At 40.4% G+C, this 27188-nt stretch overlaps 1 protein-coding gene across 1 annotated transcript in view; it reads right to left on the reverse strand.

Moving 5' to 3' along the window:
• Positions 1 to 2458: 2458 nt before the first annotated feature.
• CCNYL1 (cyclin Y like 1) overlaps positions 2459 to 27188 on the reverse strand; it is a 33264-nt gene continuing 8534 nt past the window's right edge. Inside the window, exons 2-10 of the mRNA XM_033064881.2 lie at positions 23202 to 23276; positions 20906 to 20940; positions 19115 to 19215; positions 17609 to 17644; positions 16819 to 16870; positions 13662 to 13781; positions 11488 to 11654; positions 6968 to 7130; positions 2459 to 4217 (exon numbers count right to left, since the gene is read on the reverse strand). Of these exons, the coding sequence (XP_032920772.1) occupies positions 4101 to 4217; positions 6968 to 7130; positions 11488 to 11654; positions 13662 to 13781; positions 16819 to 16870; positions 17609 to 17644; positions 19115 to 19215; positions 20906 to 20940; positions 23202 to 23276 (866 nt within the window). The 3' untranslated portion in view covers positions 2459 to 4100. The remainder of the gene's footprint in view (positions 4218 to 6967; positions 7131 to 11487; positions 11655 to 13661; positions 13782 to 16818; positions 16871 to 17608; positions 17645 to 19114; positions 19216 to 20905; positions 20941 to 23201; positions 23277 to 27188) is intronic.

A 27188-nucleotide genomic window follows, 5' to 3' on the forward strand; every position in this document is an offset into this window, starting at 1 on the left:
CTTGAAGGGCAGCACTTTTGGGCTGTGGAGGGGACATGAACCATTTCAGCATCAGGTTCTTCTCAAGGAGCTGTGGACAGTCACTGCCTGCTCCCGGAAGGAACTCCAGCACTGGGCTGGCAGCCTTGTTGTCATTCTTGCCTGCCAGGAAGCTGTTGTGTCCTCAGCTACTCAGTAAACAGGAGTTTGGCAGCACTGCCATCCACCGCCTACCTCAAGCCAGTTTCCAAGCAAGGGAAGGGCCTTTCCTGCAGGCAGCGTGTGAATCACCTGCAGGACTCTGTTCCCGTGAGCACACACGTGATCCTGCACAGCTGGCCCAAGGCTTGTGCTCCTATGCTCTCCAGGTTCCACTTGGTCAACTTGAGCCGCCCTTGAGGCAGTCACCGGCTTCCCTGAGCAGTGCAAATGCAGCACAGGTTCAGGCTGGGTGGCATGGGGCATGGCAGTGTCTCGTGGCCATGGGGACCGTGTGGCTCTTCAAATAGGTTTTGATATCATAGATCAGAAGCCAAAGTGTTTATTTCACCTAGAAGATGCTTGTCTGTGAAGGCAGACTGAGACTTTCCTAATCCTAAGACAAATGGCAGGCCCATGCTCTGCCATTTACGTGCTCTTTTGCCAGTCCATTGGGGGGTGGGTGTCAGTAGGGGCACTACAGTCACTTTGGCAGCACCCTGTAATTCACTGTGTTGACAAACAGCTTATTTGGTGCAAGGACAGTTTTCCCAGGTAATGATATGGAATGCCAGTTCTGTGTCATTGTCCTACACTATGGTGCTGTGAGAAATCCCAGGACAGTTTGGAGGCTGCAGCCTGCCCAGTGCTGAGCTCTGAACAGAGCAGCTCACCCTGCCCTGAGCACTCTGCCAACCTCCTGTGCAAGCTCTTGCCTCAATGGCTCTTCTGTCCAATTCTGCTTGCTCAGGGTATGCTTGACACCTATACTCTTATCCAGGAGCAGTGGTCTTGACATTTATTCCATCCCTCAAGTGCCTGTCCTCTTAACTGCCAAACCCAAACTGAAGTAGTTCTCATGAAATTCCCTTGGAAACAAAATACACAGTCCTTGTACACAAAGGGAAGGGGCTGCTGGAACCCAAGGGCATCTTGTAGCCCATGAACACCTCCATGGCCTCCTGCCCCAGCTGACTGCTAACACAGGCTGCTCCTGCTAGTCTGGCTGGTGCTCACTTCACTCTTACTGGGCCGTAACACAGCTATTGTCTCTGCAAACAGCTTTTACTGCCAGATGGGGAGTGCTACCCTGGAACTGAAAGCAGGCAGAGGTCACCTCAACATAGATTAAATATTACTCAGCTGTTGGATTGAGAAAAACAAGGTACTGATCCTATAGCCAGTTGCTCTTCCCTGGGAGCAGAGGTAGGTAACAGTCTCTGTAATTCCAGTATTCTGACCATGACTATAATTTTTTTTTCTTTTTGCCTCTTTGAGGAAAGTGTTGCCAGCATATAGAGTAGTGCAAATTGGAGGGTATTTCCCTTTCACAGTTCATTATCCATCTAAAAGCAATTCCTTCTGAAGAACTATTACTGTCCAGCATTTCAAAAGAGAGCTGTACAGTTTACATTTTACTGTTTAGCTAAGAAATGTACTAGCTGTGTTTTCCAGACTCTAACTCCTTTAGGGGTACCAGAATGGTAAATGGAATTGTTCTTCTTTCCTCTTAAGAAGCTGAGTTGGAGTTCAGGCCTGCTTAGTATCTGCTGAACAGATCACAATCCCATTGGTAATGTGCTCTGAGCTAGGCTACAGAAAAACTAAAGCCAGGTAATATTCAAAGCAAAATCAGGTTCATAGCAGCTGTCTCCTGCAGGATGTATTGCAGAAGCAGCCATCAGCTTGAGATGTCATTCACCTGTCATCCAGATCAGCAGGAAGAGTCTCCATCTCATCTGGCAAGAAAGGGAAATGTGTGCCTGCAGTCTCTGCTGAGCAGCTCACAGAGTGGCTGCTTTTGGAGCAGCCCCACAGCAGAGTGCACCAGCCCCATGCCACACAGCTGAAGGCACCTGGCAGTGCTGAGGGAAGCAGAGCTCCTTAGCAATTAGGTCACAAGTCAATTCAGGAGCTGGTCACTTGTAGCTTCCAATTTAGTGCTCCTCAAGGCAGGACTTAAAAACCATCAAATTGCCTCCAGAAAAGCTGGCCCTCCTTAAAGACCATTGCAGTGCAAAGAAACGGTCAGTGAGTGGCTTATTTGAGCAGCACGAGTCAAGTTCTAAATCCAGAGTTCTTGTGGGAAGATCTGGGCAGCCATGCAGGGCTGCACTGCTCCCAGGCATTGCCAGCCCATGGGGACCAAATGAAGGTGGTAGGCTGGTGTGGGGACTGGAGAGGCCTTAACACACACCACTTTTTGAGGTATTTGTTTTTTTCCTTTTTTGAGGGGCAGTGGAATCCAACAGCTGTACAGAACACACCCTTCACCTTTAACTTTAATTAAAATAGAGTTTATTAGCTTTTCTTTTAATACAAACATGAGAAAGGAAAACCACCTGAAGATGTAGTGTTATTTTCAATATTGAATTGAGATCAATACCTGAAGTGCCAAGTTCCGTGGGTTTGGGAGCCAGGGGCTGGCACGTTTGCATACTGCAAAGGGCTGTATGCATCATTTGAACAGCTACTCGAGTGCAGCCACACTGATGATGGCACTCACACAGCCCCACTCCCAAAGGCAGATGGACTTGTTCAGTGTAAGTTTCTGGGCCTTGGCTGTAAGAGGAAGTGCACAAAACCCGTGTCATTCGGAGGGAGAGCTGCTCCTAGGACACTGCCTAGAACCTATTTGGATCCAAGAAGGGAAGATACTACAAAGACTTGTAACAGGAAGAGTCTATAATAATACTTATCCTGTTTAGAGTTCAGTTTCAGAGCTTGAAAGTAAGCTCTGTTCCAAAGTCTCAGAAAGAGCAAACCCCAAGCCTCTAGAGCAGTTGCACAAGGTAAAATTCACTTTGGGAAAAAAAAAATTAAAAAAAAAAGGTTTATAGAAAGCTTTTTGATAATTCTCAGTTGAACACATTTTTTTTCCCCATCTACCTTGATAGGTAGTCCAGGATTCTCAAAGTCATTATTGTCTCATTATGAATGTAACTTCCTCCCAGGAAACTGAAACCCAAGGAGAGCCAGATGGATGCACAATATCAGCTTTAGGAACTCACTGTATATAGCACAAGAGATCTGCAGTAGAACTCAGAGAAGCAGTGCTGCACACACGCCATTCACCACTGGATTGCTACACTGTTTGGGATGGTGATGATGTTTCCAGACCAACTTTTTCATTCAATGCCTCAGAAAAATACACAGATTACATCTCTTCCAGAGCAATATAAGTATTAAAAAATGAGAGAAGCACCATAATTCACAAGAAATGCAGCATGGACCCTATACATTTTAACAATACATAAAACCGTATCTCTGCCCCCAGTCAAAACATTCAAAGTCTTTTGACAATCTTTACTGGAGTGAAGTTGTGGGTGCAGAGATGGAATTCCTTCCTGCGGGCAGCTTCTTGGTATGAACACATCACCAATAATAGCAGCTTTTAGTAGCCAAACCAGGGAAAAGCCATCAACACGAGTCTATGCTACTGTTTTCAGCTCCAGAGTGGCTTTATACTTTAAGAGTCCCATGTGTTGTTTTTGTTAACACTGCATTGACCTGAAATACAAATGCAGTGAGACTCTGGGTGACAGGGGAGAGGAGGGAAGAACATGTAACTATAATCATGTGGTTAGTGTTTAAATTCTAAAATTTAAAACTACTTATTATTAAAAACCTCAAGAGTTCACAGCTATAGGCCTACATAGTAAGCAAACATCTGTGGGGGGGGAGAAGGAGATAAGTTTGTTTTTGCACCTCTGGATACATTAGAAGGAGGAGAGAGTTGATTTGACAAAGGTCTTGTCTTTTGCACCAAGCATGTTCCTCAAGCTCTGGGTTCCCTTGGCTGAGTGACTCTCCTGGCTTCCTCTTGCTGGAAGACACCATCACCGCTGGCCTGTGTGCATGGAGTGGTGGATCCCTCCGCTGCGTGTGGATGCTGGCTCCTGCTGCTGCACCTTGCTCTCTCCTCAGGAGAGGATGGCATTAGAACGGCGGATACCAACTAAGTTATCAGCACTGAACGATCGTCTCATAGCAGCTTTTGACAAGTCTTTGTATTTGTCTTCACACAGCCGGGAGATTGCCTGGGCACCACACACACACAGAGTGAAAAGTCTGTGTTAGGAAAGTCTGAACGTTCCAAGGGAGGTTTTACAAGGGCAACACCAACAGCACAGGGGCTCTGCAGCAGTGACACCCCTGCCTTTTACCCAGAATGACAATAAATAAGGACTGCTCTGGAGGGAAAATAGTAATGGGGTCTGTCCCCAGGTCAAGGTGAATGGTTTCCATATGCAAGTATCTTCTTTATTTTACTAGTCTCACTATCTAATGAAAAACTTGGATCCGTTTCAGACTTAAGGTCGTGGAAGTTATGTTGAAAATCACTGTGAGTAGCTGGGTCTGGTGCATGCAACAGCACAAAAAAATTATTTTAACAGTGCAGAAATGCACACAGGCATTTCTCTGGGAGAAAAGGTTCAAACTGAAAAGGTTTCTGTGCTCCCTTGGGCATTCTACCCTTGGCCACTCATGGCAAGCAAGCCAAGGAAATTAATTTCTATTAGGGTGTCTGTTTTGCCTTTACATTCTCTATCCCCTCTCTCCCAACATATTCTGGATCTCCCCCATGATCTGAGAAGGAAGGGCAGCCATGGTACTTTATTACAGCAATTAAATATCAGCACATGTAGACAATCTAGTGTTGAATTGCTTTTTCATCCATTTATTGGCTTGCCTCTGCCCTGCTTATCTAGCTATTCTAGTAATAAGCCTAATTATTTAAATCCTAATAACACAATTGTCAAAAAAATACTGTGTGTCCTCGCCTGCAAGGCCTGTTTCTGTTTGGAGCCTTCAGGCATTATCAATGCAAATTAATAAGGATACCTGTAATAAAAAAATTGACCTGAATTTCAGCCCTGAACATTTACTTCCATTAATAATTTACCACCTATCACCAGATGAACTTTCAGAATCCTGTGATCAGCTACAAGCCTACACCTTCCCTTTAAGGCAGCACCCATTCAGCACAGCCCAGTGTTCTGCAAGTTCAAAAGGTGAAAAGCACTCTGAGCATGAATAAAGTTCTAAGTGTATTTTAAAATAATTATTTACATTTATTTCTGCCGACCTTCTGGAGGCATGCATTTGGCTCAAGAGTGGCATTCTTTGAGACACTGGCGGCATGAGCTCCTGGTGCAAGACCAGACAGACTCTCTATCCTGCTTTAATGCTAGCACATCAATCACACAGCAACCTGTGTTGACATATTTAGCCCCAGTTGCCCATATGGTGTAAATCAGTGTTCAGTTTCTGGAATTCACTAATTCACTGCTTTATACAGGCTCCTATCAGCTGCTTATGTGCTTCTAACTGAAAGGTAGAATTAAAAATTTCAGCAAATAGTCTAAATATTTATCTCATTTTAGAATTAAACCCCAAAATGTCCAATATACATGCATTAGTAAGTGCATGATAGCAAATTACATACTGTACTCAAAATTACTCTGGTTTTAAATACCAAGTCCCCAAATACTAAGAAAGAAGAAACAAAACAGGCACTCAATCTGTAAATCATCCACTTATGCCCTGGCACTGAGCAGTTCAGTAAACAATTTCCTGTGGACTATGAACTGCCCTACAACCACATTTACAATTAGTGACAGTGTTAGCTTAAAGTGCAAGTAACAAGGGTGAGACAAAGCAGAAGAGCTACATTGCTTAACTTTAAATAGAGGAATTCATAGGCATATCATGCTTATCATTCCAAAGGACCAGGAGGGATCACACTTACTCCTGAAGTTCAGGCACTTATGGCACAAAATAAAATCCTAGCCCTTGGCAGAATTATTGGGGGTGGACAAGGGGACAGTATAAGCCAAGAATCTGCAGCACATCCCTCTCTGAAAGGGACCGTGGTATCAGTGTACACAGGGCCTGTGGTAATGCTTTTGTTGAAAGGTCAACAAAACAACACACAGAGTCATCAATTAAACCTGGACACATGAAAGGTTGCATTGATCCAACAAGAAATTTCCCTGGGAACCCAGGTAATTTGTATATTTTCAAAATGTCTTACATATCTCCAGCAACTAGGAAGACTGACTTTGCAAAAATTAAAGCTTTTTAAAATGAGTCTTCGTGCCAAGAAGGCTGCAGGGCCTCTCCACAAGGGCAGCCTTTCCCATGAAACAGAAAGGGACAGAAATCTGCATTTACACTCCTCTGGGCATTCTGAAGGATTCCCAAGAAGGAGCTATTCCAAAAGTTTATCTTAAAGCGACGTTTCTCTGGAAAGGTGGGAAGCCACAACTTATTTCTGCAGCTGCCCCCAGACAAATTGTTTATTAAACCATGAGAGCAGTAAGAGTGCTCCCTCTAAATCTAAAAGCAGCTGTGCAGTGGGATGCAGTGGGAAACCCTTCAGCTGGTAGTATTTAGAAGGGTCTGAGTGTGACTGTCTCTAGGTGCTTGGAATACAGACTGTGACCAGCTAAAGACAGACAATCCATTATATATGACACTAATCCTTTCAATCTTAAGTAGCCTAGCTGAACTATGGTTCCCAAAATAACATCCATTTTATTTTGCTATCTGCTAGACTTTTGTAAACTCTTCCAAAACCCACCCTTTCCTCAGAATTCTAGCTTAGCCTAGGCATGGTTTTAGAAGTGCTACCTGTATTTATAAAGGGGTTAAATTACCCTGTAATACACTAATCTAAAAGCTTTTTAGTTTTTCTAACTGCCACTTAACATGATTAGCAACAGATGCTCTTACTACTCATACAAGACAGAGGAGTCCCCTGCTCAGCCACTCTCAGACCATTTACCTCCAGCTTCTGTGCTCTCTCTTTACTGAGAGGCTCCAGCAGAAAGCTCAGGTTATTGTCATCTGCTAGGGAGCGAAGATCAAAGTAGTATTTGGCGTAAACACTGGCAGGAACATTGATATTAAACTGCAGTAGCTCCAAGAAGTGTCTTTCCATCTCGTTCCTAGGAGGCGTAAGGGACAGGAGACAAAGGAAAATAAAGATTGTTTTAGCTGGCTGAAAACATTGAAGAGACCTCAAGCTTGTTTTAAACCCAGCAACTTTGAAACAGGTCACTGAGAGCTCTGCATTATTAGTTTTGAGAGACAGGTCATTCTCTGGTGCTCAAAACAAGGTGCAGCTTTTGAGTCCTGGCACCTCCGGCTCAGCTCGGAAGGCAGTGCCCTGTCGTGCACTCGCCCGGCGGAGCGGGGAGGTTCATTCTTCGGAGTTCCATTAGTGCAGCTGTACAATTCATGCGCCATTCTCACTCTCATACGGCCCCACACTATAGTGATCAGATGAAAGGAATGATGTATGCTGTTTATTAGCTCTGAAGAACTTGCAGACATTTTCACCAGGCTGATAACAGGAAGGGGGTTTATTGAAGTAGAGGCGGACTAACAAAAGGAGTAGGCAGATCACCACGGCAACAAATGGATCTATGAAGAGCTGCTGCTATTATCTCACAGAAAAAAGCCTCTTGAAGCAACATGGATTCATCTCCAATAAATAAATAAATAAGCAGCATTAGGTGGGAGAAGGAATTTTCTCCTCAATAGCATTAGGCAGGATAACAAAGTACTATGTCAAAGGGCACTGTCCAGTTTTTACTCTCTTGTCTGTTTCCACTGGGCAAAATACTTGGAGGAAAGCGTGCAGAGTGCCAGGACAGGAAAAAACCTGCTTCAGCTACTGTAATGTGGTCAGCTAAAGCAGAGATACGCTACAGAGGAAAAACAATGTTTTACAAATTAACCTAAAAGAAAGTGATGGTACCCAAACTGAGCAATTCAGTTCAATAACAACTCAACAACAGTCCCTACAGGTAGCAGATCTGTTCCAACAGAGTTTAGCAGCTGTACAGGCCAACTGTGAATACACCAGAAGATGAGTTACACCAAGTCAGTGCCAAGGTTGTTAACGCTTTTTTGTGAGCTTTTAAAATGGATGCTTTACCTATCAGTGCGGGCACAAATAAATCAAGGAATCATCCGTGTTGTCCTGTATTGGTCTCAATATGAATAGCAGCTTTGTGCTTCTTTCTAGCACAGCAGACTTGAGTATCATTGAACCTAGTGCCAAAATTAATTTCCTGTTCATATGGTCATAAGCCTATAGAAATGTAAATCAGATAATGTTTTGATGATCAGCTGATCAGAGCTTGATTTACCCTGTGAGTAAATGCTCTTCACTTTCCCTTTTGTACTCACTAGGCTAATACATTTTAATTCTGTAAAAAGACAATTCTTCATTGGATTAACAAGTCTATTAACAGTGGTTTAAAACCTGGGAAAGGATAATGCCCATATTTTTTCTGTGCCTTATTTACAAATACATGCAGCCTAAAGAATGAACAGCATGTGTCCCCTTACAAACAATCATGGCAAGATTAGCAGCTGTACTGTTAATTTTTCAGCAATTATGGATTCGGTCTCATCAAAGCTAGCCAGTTCTGACAAAGGATGACTTCCAAATGTCAAATAAATTGCCTTTGATTTTTTTTCCCATTAGAAATAAGTAAACAAAAAAACTATCTCCCAAAACCCAGAAGAAAAATGTCTTTCATTAAAAACCCACACCTTTACCTTGGTGAAATAGAAAAGGGCTTGTGATAGAAAAATTAAGATGAACACTTTAGCTATGTTGAGTAGGATGAGGCCAAGGCAAATGACCACGTGTGGCAGTAGCCAGGCCTGGATCTTGTATCCCTTCAGAACCTGAAGCCCCCAGCTCCTGCCCTAACAAAGCTGTTGGGGGTGCTGCCAGCACAACTCCGAGCAGTGCGGAGAGAGTTTGGTGGGGAGGAGGTGCACCTGTGCTGCCTTCACAAGGGGCGCACACACACACAGATTTGCAAACTGGGTGAACAAAATCAGATATAAAACCTTTTGCCAGTTCCAGAGTGGTGCAGCCCCTGTGCTTGGCTTGCAGTGGTTCAACAAGAGCATTGTCAGGTTAGTGAGGTCATTCTAGATACAGGAGAACCAAGAGGAGAATTCACAGGAGTTCACATGCAAAACTTGCCACCAGCTCTTTTAGACAGGCTGTTCCTGCACAGGAATGGCCCAGCCAGGGAGCCATAGCTGGTAGAGTCCTGCCAAGCAGTCTTTAGCTGGGGACTTACTGGGATTTTGGGTGCATTCTTTGGCAGCATCACCAGCCATCTCCAACATTAGAATGCAACTGTGACTGAAATCCTTTGCCATTATTTTCTCTCACTAACTCTGGTATTTGGAATACTCATTATCAAATGACTGGTTTAAAAAATACTGCAACTACTAAAACTGACGATAACTACAGTACCAACCATGAATTGAAAGCAGACTTGTAAACTTAAAACAATTTTTCCAAGTATTTGAAGCAGTTTTCCAAGGTCCCTATAATGGTGATGTTATCCAGCCAAAGAGTGGTGAAGTCTGCCCAGTTGCAGAGCCTGAGATGAGCACCCTGTGCCACTGTCAGGAAGGGGGTAGTGCAGTGTCTGCCCATACCTAAATTCAAAGGTCTAAATCATCTCAAATGAGATGGGATTACGAAACTCCCATCCTCAAATTGGAGGAAAAAAATATGTCTAAATTCCATCTATTTTCCTTACCACCATCACTGCTTTGAAAATGCAAGTACTGACATTTTCATGAGACCCAGCACTCGCAATAGAGAATAAATATCCTGCTTGTTACTGATATTTTCAGTACTATCAATTTGATTTGTCCCAACCAGGGCTAGAAGAAGAGACATCAAAAAGAGCAAGATGTACCCTCCAGCACTCCTGGTTTTGCTGACCCCACTTCAGCCATCTCAGAGTTATTTGCAGCTACGCTTCAAGTATGTTCCTTGGCTAGATGAGCACTCAGGGCCAGGCTAAGTGAAGATGTACATTGTATAAAATCACTAATTATTCCTTCCTGAAAGCAGGGCTGGCACAGTCCTGCATTTTGAGACAAAGAACTCCCACGCAAGGGGTATGTATAAAACAAGGGGTTGCTGTTTGAGATGTGAAATAATTTGAATAATAAAATTGTTTTGGTGCAGAAAACGCCATCATTTTTAGAAGTACAGCCCCCCACCTAAAAGGAAGAAAACTACATATTGCTCCTCCTAAAGAGTCCCAAATGAATAATTACTTACTGTATTTTAAACATTAGTTTGGGCTGAATCCAGAGAATAGAGCTTGGGGCAAGAACACTGCCCCATGACACAGGCAGCCTCCCAGTGCTGTGTGCAGAGCTCAGTATGCTCCTGTGCTAGAACTGGCTGTCACTGCACAGGCCTGGACACATGCTCAGGGCACAGCACTGTGATTAAACTCAAACACAAAGCATATCATGAAAGCAAGGCCAGAAAGCCTGGTGTTTTAAGCTGGACTTGTATAATTTCTACCTGTGATTATAAGAGAAATAGGAGAACAAGCTAGCAAATAGAACTAAAACAAAAATGCTGACGTTTCAAAGGTCTGAGTTAGAACTTTGTGAGAAGGAATTTAACAGAAAACCTAATGGGCCGACCACAGTCCACATAAACACACCTCCAGCCCAGAGTATGAGCCTGGAGCCATGAGGAGGAGTATCTTCCCATAGTGCAGAATCTGGCTTGAAGATGAGTGCAGCAAGAAAAAACAGCAGATTCAAAATTTCTGAAAAACTGAAAGTGACACTCACAACAAAAATATATTTGAGGAACAGCCTTACCAAAACAAGCAGTAATAAGACTAAGGACTTTGTTTTCAGCGCTGAAGGCACACCAAGAACCTACTCAGAGAGGATAACAGTGTAACACAGGCAACCATAGTTACCCACACAAATACCACCTGCCTGCCAGCAGCAGCACTAGGAGTTCAGACCTTGAGATGTTTAGGCCTTAACTGGATACACAAGCACACATCAAAGTCACCAGTTACGGTTTACCTTGCAATTCTTCAAATTTTAAAACAGAAAAGGTAGGGGACAAATTTAGTTCACTTTTTTCTTCCTTCTAAAAACCGCTTTTGGTAAGACTATAAATTGGGCAGTTTAGTTCCATGGCTCATCACTGAGATAAAGAAGGTAAAAAAAGCTAACTTTGAAGTCGCTCAAGCAAATAATTACAATTATTAATTCAGATTTGTCTCAAAGTAGGATAATTATCCAAAGTTTCTTGAGGTTAAAAAAGAGAATGAAACCTGACACTAAATATTCACCATATATATATAATAGGAACAGAGATTTTCTCAGCATGATCACAAAAACTGCTATTTAAAAAACCACAAACAAACAAAAAAATCACATAAAAAAACCCTCAAAACCCCCACCACTGTAGATAACCCAAACCTTGAAACTTACATGTCCTCAACAGTAATGTCCTTCAGTATTTGGCAATAATCCACATTCCACACAGCTTGGTCATCCCAGACTTTAGAAGCCAGCAGAATAGCTCCTAGAACTATCCTCTTCCAGTTACTAGGGCATATGTCAATCTCTGCATAGGTTAAAAGCCTTTCCAAATAAACCTATAGAAAGAAGAAGGAAAAAAACCAAACAAAACCCCACAATTGTATGTGTGTAATTAAGATCTGGAGCAGAGCTGAGCAGCAAACATGCCAGTCAAATATGACTTTTTATTACTGTTAAGTGTTTCAACATAAGTATCAGTGATTACTGCTTACACGTAACGATCCAAATTTTCAGGAGTTATGGGTTCCATTTTTCATTTTCCCACAAGAGCTGGAGCACCAGGGTACACAATAGCTAGTGAGGTGTGAGTTCTGAGCAGTGAGCACTGCTCCTTCAGGAAGACACTGCTACAGCTGTGTCACATATCTCTGGCAGGTTCTCATCAGGGCCTACCTGGACAGCAAATCACTCAACATCCATTAGCCTTTCATCATGGTTAAAGTCCAGCACTTGTAGCTCAACAGTAAGTGCTAAAACCTGCACTTCCATCTCTAGTGATAGGACAAAGATGTGTTAATTGCTGTATCCACAATGAAAGGCCTTTAGTGCTATTTCTGTTTTACCCTGTATGGAACAGACCTCAATCCCTTCATCTCCATCACCAACTGCTCAGACATAACCAAATCCAAAGATGTGCCTTGGTTGTTTCCTCCCATGAGATCTCAAACCAACTCTAGGACATGGAATCTCTCTTCCTTGAAAGTTCTCTACTATTCACACTCCTATAATGATCCATGTACTAAGTAATACACACTTTCAAATTTGAATAGAAATTGTTTTTAATTTTCTATCCCTGCATCTAAATCCAAGTTTCTAACATAGCTTCAGGTAAATCAGTGGGTAAGGGAAGCTCCACCTATTAAGGTCTAAGGGAAGGATTAATCTTTGTCACTGAGGTCTCCCCATGCATTCTTCTCACCCTTGGCTTGTAGCCTTCAAATAGCCTAAAGGTGTTCCTATAATAACAGGGCCATCTAGTGGTAAAATTCACTTTAAACATTAACTCAATTTTTTGTAAACACTGTACATAGTTTGCCCAGGGTTAGCTGTCGTCTTGTTCTGTCAAAGTTGCTTGTCTGTCTTTGAAAAAGCAAAAACCTCCAACTGCTTTCAGAGTTTCAATAGCTCTTAAATATTCAGCCTTTTAAATTACCGATTTCCTTATTAAAGAGAGTCCCTCAAGCTAAGTTTGCTTAATTGCTATATTGTCTTTTGGTGATAGTTCTGTTCTCTTTTCACACTTTTTCAAAAAGAAGCTACAATGAAAACTGAAGTTTAGTGTGCAACAAAGCGCAGTTTGAGAGGCAGTCTAAAATAGCAATTATACATGTTGTGGTTTTAAAATTTCCTTTCATATATATATATGCATACATATATATATATATATATCAAAAAATACAAAAATCATTGTCATTGATAAAATTTTAAATCCACCATGCTTTCTAAAATCAAACAACAAACTGTAATGAGATTATTATCTTACTATTGTTCTTAAATTCTAAGTACCTCCATGTCACCTGGGGAAAAAAGTTACAGCCTCTTAGGATTAATTAAAAAAAAAAAAAGTTTGGTAGAGAGGTGGTAATGATTGAAGGACATAATAATGAGAAAGATGCTCTCTTATAGGATTGACTCTTGATCCCTTGAGGCAGTATTACTTGTTCCGGTTAATATGAACTCAAAACTCACACCTTTCCATCTACACAGCTGAAATAAAAAATGTATTTGTGTATGATTTCATCAAACTCCACTGTTTACAGCATCCCACTGTTCTGCTCCTCTCAAGTTTCTACAGCAAGTTATGCATTATGAAACAAACAGGGTTTTATTGGACAAGTAAGTAAGCATTACATATTTATATACAGAAAAGGGAATTGCCCTTTTATTTAATCACTTCTGTGACTACTTAGAAGTCTCTAATGAACTCACTTGTACTCTGCCTTCATTAATAGGGTTTCATGAGCTACTCTAAACTATTTAAATGTCAGTTCAGGCCAGTTCTCTTAATGAGGAGAGGGGAAAGTCCTCCAAAAGCTCGAGTTGCAACACTAGGGTGCTCTTACCAGAGTCACTATTGCACATTCTGCTGTCAGCTGTGCTGCACTGAAGAGCGTCCGAACAAACCGGTAGATGTGCTTGTGGTCAGGGTCATGCTTGTAGTAGTCATCTGGGACCTCTTCCCTCTGGAAGAGAGTTCGTGGAATTACTGAAAATCTTACTTAACACTGCCTCTAGAGAACAGGTTGTTTCTTCTCACCAAGGTGTGTACACCCATTTCTGTCACAGAGGCAGAACAGAATTATACACTGAAAGAAGCAGCCTTGCAATATTGCAACCATTCCAAACAAAACACATCTTTAGCTGGTATCTCTCTTCTGAATACTTGTTTGACCTGTAGGGCCAACAGGAAAGAGCATGAACTGCCATCATCACTGCAGGTGCTAACTATTGTAAAAAAACCCCAACTTCTCCCTGCGAGAAAATCACAGGTATACACACTAGGGAAACAATGGCTCTTGAAAAGGCAAAATTAACAGACTTCATGAGAACCCTCTTCCAGCTGAAGAAGTGCTGAAGAACATGTGGCTATAATTCTGTCACAGGTAGAATTAGAAGGTAATTTACATTGTCTTCACAGGACTCATTCTTGAGAGACTCCAGAAAAGCAGCAAAGATAATGAACAAGTAGATTTAACTCTGAAACAGTGCTAAACTGTTTCTAAACACAGGGCAGAAGAAAAGCTCAGAAAGAGTCTGTAAAGGCAATCCTAAAGTACAGTAAGTGTTTGAGATATATTCTGATATTCAGCACTTTTTCTGGAGGGATAAAACTTCAAGAGCTCCAACTGTGCACACTGGTTCTGCAAGGTTGATACTGGATAGATTTCTGTCTACAGTCCAAGTTAGACCCACAGTATGGTCAGGACAGCAGCTGAGAACAGCATACCTGCTTGACACCAAGTTAGCAGTTGCAAGGTAAGCAAAACAGCATTTTCCTGTGGTTGTGTAGTTTAAAATAGCCAAGGAGCATTGTCAAATAAAAATGCAGAGGTAAGTTAACATTGTCACATTGTCACATTGTCACACAGCCTTCTAATGCACCACTAACCAACAGAGGCTATCTCTGCAAGGGGGACATGCAACATTAGCAATAGTAGGAGCAGGAACGCTGCTCATTCCTGTGCTACACATGGTACAAAAGCACATCTGGAAGTACATTTTTGCTGACTGGATGTACTGAGGTAACCCAAAATGGTACTGTATTCCCATCTATGTGTGCCCAAAAACTGTCACAGTGTCTTCAGGACCCTGCTGTGGGAAGTTGCGGATAGGTGGGTGATATCCCAGGTGCTTTTAAACTTGGCCCTGGAAGGCAGCTGGGCCCTGCTGCTCTGTGGTCTTGGCTTTGCCATCTGCTTGGTCTTGACTTAAGCACAGGCTTTGTCCTTTTTGGGTTCTCTTTTTGGGTTGGTTTTTTTGTTGTTGTTGTTTTTTTGTTGGGTTTGTTGTTGGTTTGTTTTTTCCCTCGTCTCAGACTGCAGTTAGTGGCTTTCTCATCTTGGGAAGGGCATTCCTGGCATTTTGAGTCTCTCCTTTTTCCCACAGAGTGTGAGATTCAGCAGTTTGGTATTTAGCAGTTATTTACTGTTAATTTTTGCCTGTTGGTTTGTTGTTTATTGGTAAACTGTTATTTTTTCACTTATATCTATTTTTATTCATTCCTTATGGTGGAAAGGGATTGGTTGAACCTACAGAGGGAGGAAACTTATTCCAGAGTGTTCTCCTTTTAAATTACCTTAAACCAAGACAATGGAACTGAGAAAGGAAGCACCAAGACTGGTGTTTGTGACTAAATCCAAGATACCAGTAACTAGGTCCCATTAGGGTCAACAGAGTCTGGTGTGGACTCCTTGTGACTGCATCTTTAGAAGACAAGGTGTTCAGAGATTTCTTCCTGCTAATTAACCTTTCTGAAGGAACAGCAGGTACCCAGGCAAAGCACCATTGCTATAGAAACTAACAAGTGTGTGTGCCTTTCCCTCAGAAGTGTGACAATCAGCCATAACTCTGTTTCTGTCTGATAAGATAGAAGAGACCTTTAAGTGTCCTCCAGAGGAGACAATGATTTTCTTCATTAAACAGGAGGTAGGCTACATGAAAGGATCAAAGGATGTCAGGCTGTTAAATAAAAAAAACTGTCTGATGGAGTCCATCTTACATAAATAATTTTGAATGCAAACTAACAGATTCAGGCATTTTAAATAGTTTTGGTCCACACTTTTTGCTCTGAAATGCTACAGTCCATACAAGAAATATTGAATATAGCTCTTGTCCTGAAGTTCTTTTTTTTTTTTTAAATTGAATAAAGAGTTGTATTTATTTATATTGTACTGTACTGTACCTAGCAGTGGGTTATATTTAGGGATGAAACTTTAACAAACTTAAAATATTAACGTGTTTGTTAAAATCTGTTTATTAGCAAATGAGATCCATGAAATAGGTTATACTGCATCACTCAGGTAAGCCCCAGAGCAAATTCAATTTTCTGCTAAATTAATTTCACATGAAAAACAATATAAGTGGTTCTGTTAACAGGGATTTGGATAAGAGTGCCCAAACTGGATGTGAAAGCACAAGCTCCACTCTTGAGCTTCCCTGTACTGAGGTTTTGCATCTTTAAGAGTATCTAAAAAGGTGTATCAGGATCAGTCACATTAAAATCACATCCTGAATGCTCCCTGCTGTTACTGCAAGCAATCTTAAGCATATTTGCTTTAAAATGTCACCTTTCCAGTTTTTTGAAGGCCAAACTCACTGTTGCCTACTTTGTGTGATGCTTCATTTGTCCACAGTAATTTAAAAAGTTAGGCACATACCTACTAACCATGTCTTCCTAAAGATATAGAAAACACTTGTAATAAAGCAGCATTAAAGAGATGGATGAGAAACTTCAGACATGGAATACAAAAGAATTTGGCACATGCTTGTTTTTATTTACAGTCAAAGCATAAGAATAAAACATAGTTTGTAACAGTTAGACTGGGCTTTGTTCACGATCTAGCTGATCTCAAAAGTCACTGTTTGCATTTTGCATTACATATAAAGACACAATTTAAGATCAGTTTGATTGTGGCCTGGTACTAATACATTTTTATGACTTATACCATATAAAGCACAATGTTACTGATATACACCCAGAGGACAAAAAATTACACTTACTGTCAGAGGATGAGATTTTTCATCAAATATATCCAATGATCTGTCAGAATCTCTACAAAACAAAAGTCTCTGGTTTAGCAATAAGACTTAATTGGCAATGCTATGCTTTACTAAAAATCATTTTTCATTAAAGAGGATCAAGGGACCTATTCTATAGTTCAGCCTTTCCTAAATATATGGTATGGAGCTACCTTGTATTTTTGCAAATCATTTAATGATGAGTCCTTACAATTAAATACTTAAGATGCTAAATAATGAATAGCTTTCCATGTTCTTGTATTATGCTTATTAAAGTTCTCCCTTAAAATGTGAAACCAGGTGAAACTCTTTAATAGCATTTACTTCAAAAAGTTAGCTGTAATTCAGGAGCATATGCTGGAACTAGCTGGAATGGCAAGAGTGATTTGTACATGGACAAAGTGTTCCTTCACCCATCAAAACTAATCCATACTTCTGTATTCAGGGAAAGCTAAATAAAGTCCAAAGGCTGATTTGTGGTGAGTCAAGTGTGTTTTCCTCCCTCCCTGGTTTGGAGTTTTATGTGCCATTGGAGGGGTGCATTACTGACCCTTCCACAGCTGCTCAAGAAGGGGTACAAAGAAAAAGCAGATATAGCATAAAGTGCCAGAGTTTTCACCTCCTTTAAGTTTCACCAGCTGTCACTTAAGTGACCAAGACCATATTTGACTCTATGATCTTTAGAGTTTTTTTCCAGTCTTAGTGATTCCATGATTTTATATCCCTGGTTCAAAAAGAAAGTAGTATTTCAGCAAAGAAAGAGTTCACTCACCTGTTCTTTATATGGTAGAATATTGCTAATGTTACACTAAAAAAAAAAAAAAGAAAAAAATATTTAGAAAAGCATATTCCATGCACACTATTCCACCGCAAAAGCTGTCATTCAGCAGAATGTTAAAAATCCATTTTGCAGTGATGTCCTCTCACATCCCCAGGCACTACACATTTCTGACATTTAACTGTCTGGACAGAAACTGGCCAAATCAAATCTTCCAGCTAAACTACTTTTACATTCATTGTACAGGTATTTGTGCAACAAGTGTTAAGTGACATTTTCAACATACACCTTCATGAAGTAACATTTTCAACATATACCTTCATTTCCTGATTAGTTGATATTTAGTGAAATGTCGACTATTCCCAACTAAAATGTAAGTTCTCCTTGGTGTTACATATACCATTGCAGAGATTCTGCAGATGTTTTAACCCTGTCTGGTTGTCTAATTTAAGAATTGTCTAAAAAACAGAATAATAAAGATGGTGTTGTGCCAGCATAATCCCAGAAGTGGACAAGAACAGATTCCAGTCTCTGCTAAATGAAGCAAAAGGTTTTATATAGTTACACTTGTCTACTGTGGCCAAAGTTCAGATTCTTTTCTCGTGGTGATAACAGGAACATTGCCATCACAGGAACTATCATGAAAGGTTCTGATCTGCTGCCAGTTGTACAGCACTTCAAAATGGCACAAGCATAATCTTTTAGGTTTTTGTTTTGTTTTTCTCTAGAAAAGGAGAAGTGACATGCTGCATACCTTTGTCTGAAACCAAATTTTAAAGTAACAAAGCAACTTAGACATTTCCAAACTCTACTACATTATTAAATCAGTAAAGCCTTCTAGGTCTCAATCTACTCTGCCCTCCTTTCCCCCCAAGCACAATAAAACTCTCTTTTCAATTCTCAGCTGGTATCATCTAAGTGCAAATAGCTGACTTTCTGGTACCCAGAAAAATAGCTCCAGCAGCCATTTACATTGCAGTACATAATAATCACCTACCTAAAATACCGACTATGTGAAGAAAAGGCAGAAAGGCCAGAACTAAACCCCAAGTCAGCAACATGCATGGTTTTCCACAACTAGAGGGCAGACTAATATCACTGGAATGTACCAAACACAGTCCTGCAGCTTCTCCTGCAACTCCACACACAATCCATTTCAAGTTTTCCCAGGTCAAGAATTTCTTGGCTTTCAGTGTGAACTAAACTCCCCACCTCAACACACACTTTCAAACCCACAATGCTGACACACTTCTGCACAAGTGCATGATGAGAATGACTTGGAAATAGGACAGTCCATGAGCTCTGTGACTGAAACAAGAGCTCCCTCCAGCAGCCCATGACCCAGACCTCTACATCCCTTCCATGACCAACCTGCTGAAGCAATGCTGTTCCTCTCTCATGCAAGGGTGCAGTTGGCTTTGGAACAGACAAGACCCCAAGAAAATCCCCAACAACCCTTACAATGCCACTCAAACCCTTGCTGATGACAAGGGTCCTTACCACTTTATTGTGCTTCTAAGGTTAGGCTGACTGACAGTGCTGTCATCTATAAATATTGTTGAGCAGGAGCTGTATTTTTTCGTAAGCTGCCCAGGAGAAACCTTGGGGAAAAAAAAGAAAGAAAAAAGAAGAAAAGAACTGAAATATACTCAAGAAGGAAGAAGGATTCTGTGAGCTTTTGTTTAGCACACTGAATACTGGCTTTGCACCTCTGGTTACTGCACAGGAGGTCCCTGCGGATGGTTGCTGCTGCAATGTAAGCTACCCTTTAGCCATATAGTTCCTTTGTGTAAGACACATTTATAAACCACCCCTCATAATACACAACATGATTCTAGATAATTTACAGCAGAAACAGCTGAGCTAAAGCAGCAAGTCCTGATTTTCTCACTTCCCTTCCATCCCATTCTTGTCAGTTTGTGTCCCAGTCTTCCCTCTCTGTGATGTACTCTACTAGATTTCCCTGTGACTCCATAATCACCATCTCCCTTCTTTTACATCCTGTACCTTTACAATTTCTGGTTATCCAGTTTAACATTTAGGGGTTTGTCATGTTACAGTTTCAAAAAAGAAGAAACCTTTTCCTGACCTGGCTCTCCTTCACACATGTCCTGCTTAGCATCTGGAAACAGAGTACTGCTATGACCCTTACTTTTACTATTAGTATTTAGAGCTAGCAATATGCTCCATCATCCATCTTAATCCTGTCCATTCTGTACTGTAAGAAATCTTCCAACATAACCCTACCCAGGCATCCCTGAGCATTTTCAGAGAATGCTTTGCACTAGAGATAAGACATAATTGAGGGAGGAATTTTAATCAAACAATTCCAAATTCATTAGTTTTCACTAGAATTTTTCAAAATGCGTCGTCTAAAACTTGAAAGTCTTCCACATGAAAATGTTGACACCCTTCAAAACTCAACAGCTGCCTGGGAATATGTTCCATTCCAGCTGAAGTTTGCCAGCAAAAACACTGCAATCACACTTCACCTTGGTACTGGCAGACCAAAGCTGGAATTATCAAAAAAAAAAAAAAAAAAAAAAAAAAAAAAAAAAAGAGAGATATATAGAAAAAGGGAAAAGAATCACCCCCACTCCTTGCATAATCATGCATAATAAGAGACTTGAAATACCATTATCTTACCAGTACTTTATCAGTAGACACTTTTGATGTTTTTTAACTTGGAAGTTACTAACTTCCATTCTTACCTTTACTAGTCAATGTTTTTTTAATACCCTTATTAATGAATTAATTTTTGTTTTGGCTGTTTATTTGGTAAGTGAAGTGTCCAAACCAAGTAATATTTGTGGAAGAAGTTCAGAACATATTTTAAGATTTTAAAATTAATGGAGTATCACTTGTTTATCATACTGATGATTTGTTCATTATTCTCTTTTCATACTGGATCACTTCTTAAAGTAAGTGCTGTAGCAATACTCAATCAGCAAGTCATTAAAGACTTGCCATCTCAACTAAGAAATTAATGCAGTTTTATTTCTGCTTAAAAAAATACAGACAGCTTGGCTTATATTTTCTTCTTTACTGTTCTGAAATGCTCAAGACTAACAAAACAATTCTTTTTTATTCTTTTGACATCAGCCATTGTATGCTTTGTGATATTGTGCCTGTTTATTGCTTAGAGACAGGCAAAGATAATTCAGTTTCCCCTTTCTAAGGAGGATTTGGAACATATGTAAGACGATATACCAGAACTACTACAGTTGTTTCCTTGAATTTATCTTTGGCCCAATATCCTAATATCATTTACATAGAATCCAGTTTACTTACATGATTTATATGGTTACTCTTCCTCTTCTCTCGCACTAAAAAGAAGGAAAAAGAATGTGAAAGGTTTGCCAATTTACAGTCAATAAAGTCATTCTATTAACCTGGTTTTCTAAAGTATAGGAGTATTAAAAGTTTCAAATTTTACTTTAGGTGTATGGAAAAGTAGTTTGAGGAAAAAATACCAAGTTTTATCAAGCTAGTAAGCTACATACTCCTTCTGTCTACCCACATGGACATTTAGGAACAACTACTTCCCATCACACTAAAGGGAAAAACATCTCAACTTTGGAAAAAAGTTGTGTATCAAGAAAAACAGGATGATTTCAGATAGCTCAAACAGACAATGTCCAACATCCAACAGCAAGCAGAAGCAAAACCAGCACACCCTGAGCCTGCCAAAGGCACACAAGGAGGAAGTGAGGTGCCCAGCATTATTTACATGTTCTCTCTCCTATTAGCAGAAAGTAAAAGGGCATTTCACTATGCAGAAGATGCTGGCACAAGCTGTGCACCTATTTATCATATAAGTGCAACCATGTCATTTGATCATTTTAAACTGTGCTAGTCTTTCAAAAGAGACTGCAAGGTTAAACTTCCAGCTGTGACAGCAGCAATACAACAGTGTGTTGGGGAGAGCTGAGAGCTGCACATATGCACAAAGTACACAAATGTGACAGCATGCACAGGCACCTCTCCAAAGTTCCAACCTCAGATCATTACCACTCTTTAGCAGGACACATTCTCTTACATATTTAGTAAAACTGACAATTGGAAAACAGTATCCATATTTTTTTAGTCTTTTTGCATAAATCAAAACTCATAATCCTGATAACATTTCACTGAGAGAGAACTTATGGATATTAATTCTACTAATTCTATGGTATGTCAGCTGAAGAAGAACAAGAGAAATTAGAAAATAAATTACTCTGTCCAACTTCTCCATAAAATTAATTAATTTAAAACAAACTTCAGAGAATAGTTTAAGTTACTACCTCACCTAGAGAAGCCTTTTTCTACATGAACACAAATTTACACCATTCAATACACTTCATTAGAAGAAAACCAAATGACATTTAAAAGCAATACTACCCCCAACAAGCCTGTTGACATAGTTTGAACATTTTCTGCAGCAAGGCTGGAAGGCTGCACAGTGAGAGTGTTCATGAACTGTCAGTGTGTGAGCTGCACCTTCAGCACTGCTCATCTCAGAGGTGTCTGAAATGAGCAGGTCAGACCCTCTGGCTGTTTGAAGGCTGACCTTAGAGGCCCTAAAAAAAGAGGCCTTTACAACTCCTTGGTACCATCTCTTCTGGAGAACCAGGTTAGTGCTTGTTCCACTGCTCAGAGATTATCTGAGCACGGCAAAGTTGATACAACTGACAATTCTACCACTTGCCACAAGACTGAATAGCAGGACAGCAACTGACAGACCTGTCAAAATAATTCTTTTCTGTGGCAAAGCTGTGCCAAGTTAAAAGACACACTGCAGCTTTCCATCAACACATCCAACCTCAAGTGCATCACTTTCTTAGCAAAGCAGTGCTTCAAACAAGAACCAACTAAAAAGAAACAAAAGCATTTAAAAAATATTATCTTAAACTTTTTTTTAGTTGCAACTTTAAAATGTCCTGCTGTCAGAATTTGCTTTTATTTGTGCAATATAGAAATTCCTCCACTTTGTAACAGCCTTTTGGAATGCACAAGCTATAGCAATTGTTTCAAAATTGAGTTACTATGTAAACACAGGATCTGCAAAGAAATTGAAAATTGAGTTATTACGTAAATACAGGATCTGCAAAGAAACTGAAAATCCCAATACATCTATAAAATTAAAACCGGGATTGGAGAATATTTATCCTCTGAAACTCTTCAAACAGTTTGAAACAACATATTCAAAAGCAACTGATATAAACTAATGGTTCAGACTTATTATTTATTACAGAAAACGTACTTTTTTTAAACTGCAGGTTTTTTTTACTTTAAAACCATTTTTGAAACAGTCCCTGGTCATTAAAAAACCCGCCATTCCTTGAAACTTGAATTACATTAATGAAGAGAGCTTTGCTCCTTCAGACTACTAGGATCTGTGCTCTGAAGTCTGATACTTAAACATTTTAAAGATCAAATTATTTCAAGTGTTAAGTAAAATGGTCTGCAAACACATTTCTGTGTAATACATAAATTACTAATCCCTATGCTTTGAAAAAATTGAAGCACTGTTCTTGAGCTGTTACTTTTGGTGATTTTCCCAATTTTTTTCCTGCTTTTTGTTAAATTGGAAAAAACCTTAACTTACCATCTGTTTGTGACTTGCTCAGGAAAATTGTGCTTGCTCTGGGATGATCAGATGGATTAGATTCCAAGGCTAAATCTGAAATAGGAAAAGAAAGGAGATACCTTTAACAGAAGATGGTAACTGCAACAAACTGCCACAAAGTGCTCAAGCACAATGAGGGAAACAAGATCAAACCCACATAGAACGGGCTCTCTGAAACAAAACCATACTTCTGTCGAGATGAATAAAAATTTTACATTTTTCCCCTCTGAGGAAAAAAACTGGACAGGGAGATCTCAAAAAAGCCCATTTATCTTCAGAAGTCAATTTGTGCCCCTGCATGTTAGGGTAGCTGGGTGTGGGGCATGTGCTCAGTACTGAGCAGAAAGCTAGAACTTTTATCAAGAGAATAATTAAAAAAAACAAAAACAAAACAAAAAATTATTGCTGCTGATCTTTTCCTCTATGGTCTTTCCCTCTATGCTTTATGTAATAAATACAGCAGGAAACCATCTCTGTGGTCTTACAAAAGCACCTAGTAAGTAACATTTACAGTGCTAATAAATATCAAAACATGGAGCTTACACTATCCAGTTCTTTCGGAATTTCAAATAAAACCATGAAAAGGTAAAATAGTTATTGAAGAACAAAATGACTGCTTTAATCCTTTGCCACAACAGAGCAGTGATGGCATTAGAAGAGGATATACTACTCCTTTAGATTAAGATGGAAGTGACCACAAAAGTTTGTTGAAACTGTGACCATCATGATGAAATAGTGAGCTGCCTTAGCTTTGACAGAGAAACAGCTGTTCTGAGGAAGTCATGCTACAGACACACGAACAGAATAATCTAGGACAGTGATCCTCTAAGCCCTGGAAAGAGCAATTTTGCATCCATTTACAGTTGTTGTTCTTATGCCATGCCAGCCACACAAGCACAGACACTTGTGCATGAGCATTTGCACTTTAAGTGCTCAAGGTGGGACACCAACACAGCTGCCACACCCCTAAAAAGCAAAGTCATCTAAGAATTGCCATCAACTTCTAATAAAAAAAACCCCATAGTCTTTTATGCACCCAATTAGCAGAACTCTGCCAAATCACAAACTGCCTGGGTGCAGAAGTTTTAACTGGGTGAATGTTTGTGCTGCTGCACCTCTCCACAACACAGCCACAGCCCCCATGGAGCAGCAAGGGAACAGAACTGCAGAATTCTGTACACGAGTTCCCAAAACTTCTCATTCCAGATTCCCACTGGTGCACAACACTGCTATCCAGACATCCATGTTTCCCAAGTACTGGGTTGTACCACACTGCTGATCTTAATCCAACCATGTGGCTCTGGCACTGATCCAGGATGTGGACCACTGCAATTCTGAACCTCTACTGTTTAAGTAAGGTAGCCAACATCTGTTTAGGAACACCAAGACTGCTCAAGAGGGAATTCCCCCCTCCTCTCAAAAAGACCAGTCAGCAATGAAAGCAGACCATCTTGTGAAGATTTAAAAAGCTAATTTACAAAACCAGTATTTCTATTGTCACCTTACTGTGCTCATTCACAGCATACAGTGAACAGATTTTATTCATGCAGTTAAAATGTAAGAAGTCCTGGCTTAGATGCCCTAGAGTGGAATTTGCCTCACAGCTCATACCTCAGGTACTTCTGATACATAGTTGATTCTCTGAAAAAATAAAAAATCCAGCATGCAATAGCATGCCATACTGCCACATTTTAAGTACTATTTGTAACATCTTAACAGAACAGTGTAACTTGTATAAAACTTGTCCACAAGTCTGACAAGTTTTTAACACTAATTTAACAAAATCACGTTTAAGAGACAGTATACAGCTTCTAATGCTAGCACTGCATTAACAAACAAACTCAATACAAACAGTGATTCAGAAGTGGAAGTATTTTGCCAGTCTACAAGTAACTGAAGTATCATCAACAGGCTGAACAAGACTGCAATATGCAGACTTAAAATACAGATTGTTATCAGCAAGTTATGATGCAAACAGAGCAAACAACTTAGAATTTATTTATTTATGGTTCAGCAGCAACTTTTAGAATAACTGGGTAAGTCAGGTTAGAATGGATCTCAGAGGTCTCCAGTTCAACCTCTTGCTGAAAACAGAAACAGCGTTTGGTAGAACATGAGGTTGCTCAAGGCTTTACGGAGCTGAGCCTTGAAAACTTCCAATGAGGGTCCATCATCTTTCCCATTAGGGGGACTAATGCCTACAGGGCTATGAGACTCACTATGGAATGGTAGGGAAGAGCTTGTAGGACTGTACAAGTCTTGGGCCATATTTATGGAAAAGCAGCAAAGAAAACTGGGGAAGAAAAAGCACAGGAAAACTGAAGGAAAAGGGCTACTGAAATCAGTAACTCCTAACACAGAACTCCATGCTTCTCCTTGCTGAATTTCATAGGGTTGGTGTTGGCCCAGGTGCTGTCCATCCAGGTCCCTCTGAATAAGCAGCCTCCAGCACATTGGTTGTTGGCTGTCATCTGCAATTTGGGCATCCTCCACCACCTCCTCCAGGTCACCGATAAATGTTAAACAGGACAGATGCTTTTTTTCCCAGGGAAGGGACAGTATAGGATAACACACATCCTCCTTCACCTCATTTTAAAAATACACTACTATCCTGACTTCCCTATGGTTTTGATTTACTTTGAAACCATGTGACTTGTTAATGGTCACGTCTTACATAGTTTCTGTCTCTTCTTGTGGTCTGCCAGTCCCTATATCCATGCCTCTTAGAGGTTAGGACTAAAAGTACAAGAATGAATATAACCAACTTTCATCCTAGACAAGAAGTGTCTGCAATGTCTTCTTGTCATTCCAGGCAAGAAGATCCACAGCACTGCAGAATGCACTGAGTGACACAAAATTGACAAGGCCACATGAGTCAGCTCCCTGAACCAAGCAGACCCACACAGAGGAGAGGAATAGAACTGAAAGGATCATAGACTTTGCTGGCTCCAGTTCCATGATGGCTCTGCAGACACAAGGAGCTTTCAGCTGGATGAAGCCAGGTGTATCAGCACCCCCAGCACACGAAATCCACAATGCAGATTATACAACCAGAGTTAAGGTACTAATGAAGTCCAAGACATATCACATGGCTCCCAGTATGAAATCCCTCCAGAAACAATCAAGACCAAGCTGGGTGAAAAGTAGCTGGGTTTGTTATTTCAGGATAACATGGAATGAGCAGACACAGTGTACCTGCTTTGGTCTAGCAAGAGACTGCAAAGAAAGATGCTTTTAACAGACCACCTCCCTGTAGTTTTCCCCTAACAAGTTGCCAGAGAAATTTAACCATCCTGCCTGTGCCATTTTCCTTGGACAATGCTTTTTTCTAAGCAAATGGAAAAAGTAGTCATGTGATTTGCTCGTCATAAACTGCCAGTGTTGCTCATGAAACACCAAAAAGAAACAGCAATACAGCTGATGAAGGAAACATAAGGCAAGATACAGATAAGGGCATGAACAGAGGTAAAATGTAATGGGAAACAGCAAAAGAAAAGGCAGAGGAAGAGATAAATCTGTCTGCAAACAATTCAACTCACAACCAAGCATAACTGCTAACACTTCATCCTGGTAGCACTTATAGTCCAAAGTCAAGATACTAGACCTGAAGGTAAGGGTAAGTCTTGAGTAGGAGCTGCATCAGTAGTTGTATGACAGAAAAATCATGCTTCACAGAAAGCTGGCAGAAAAATAAAGCATGTATTACACAGGATAAACAGGAATAATAGGAAGTAAAACGTGCAGAAACAAAAATGAGAGAAATGAGATGAACAACAGGATGATATAAAAAGCAAGAAAACAGCTCCAGAACATTTTGTCTAGAGGCTATTAACGCAATAGAAATCAAAACACTTTCTATCAGACCCTCACACTTAGTGATAAAGAGGTGAGAAGGAAGATTCCCATCAGAAACTAGGTCTATGAGAACAGGACAATAATGCTGCTACACAAGGGCCCTTCACGAGA

This window comes from Catharus ustulatus, chromosome 7 (assembly GCF_009819885.2).
Source record: "Catharus ustulatus isolate bCatUst1 chromosome 7, bCatUst1.pri.v2, whole genome shotgun sequence".
NCBI classification, from domain to species: domain Eukaryota; kingdom Metazoa; phylum Chordata; class Aves; order Passeriformes; family Turdidae; genus Catharus; species Catharus ustulatus.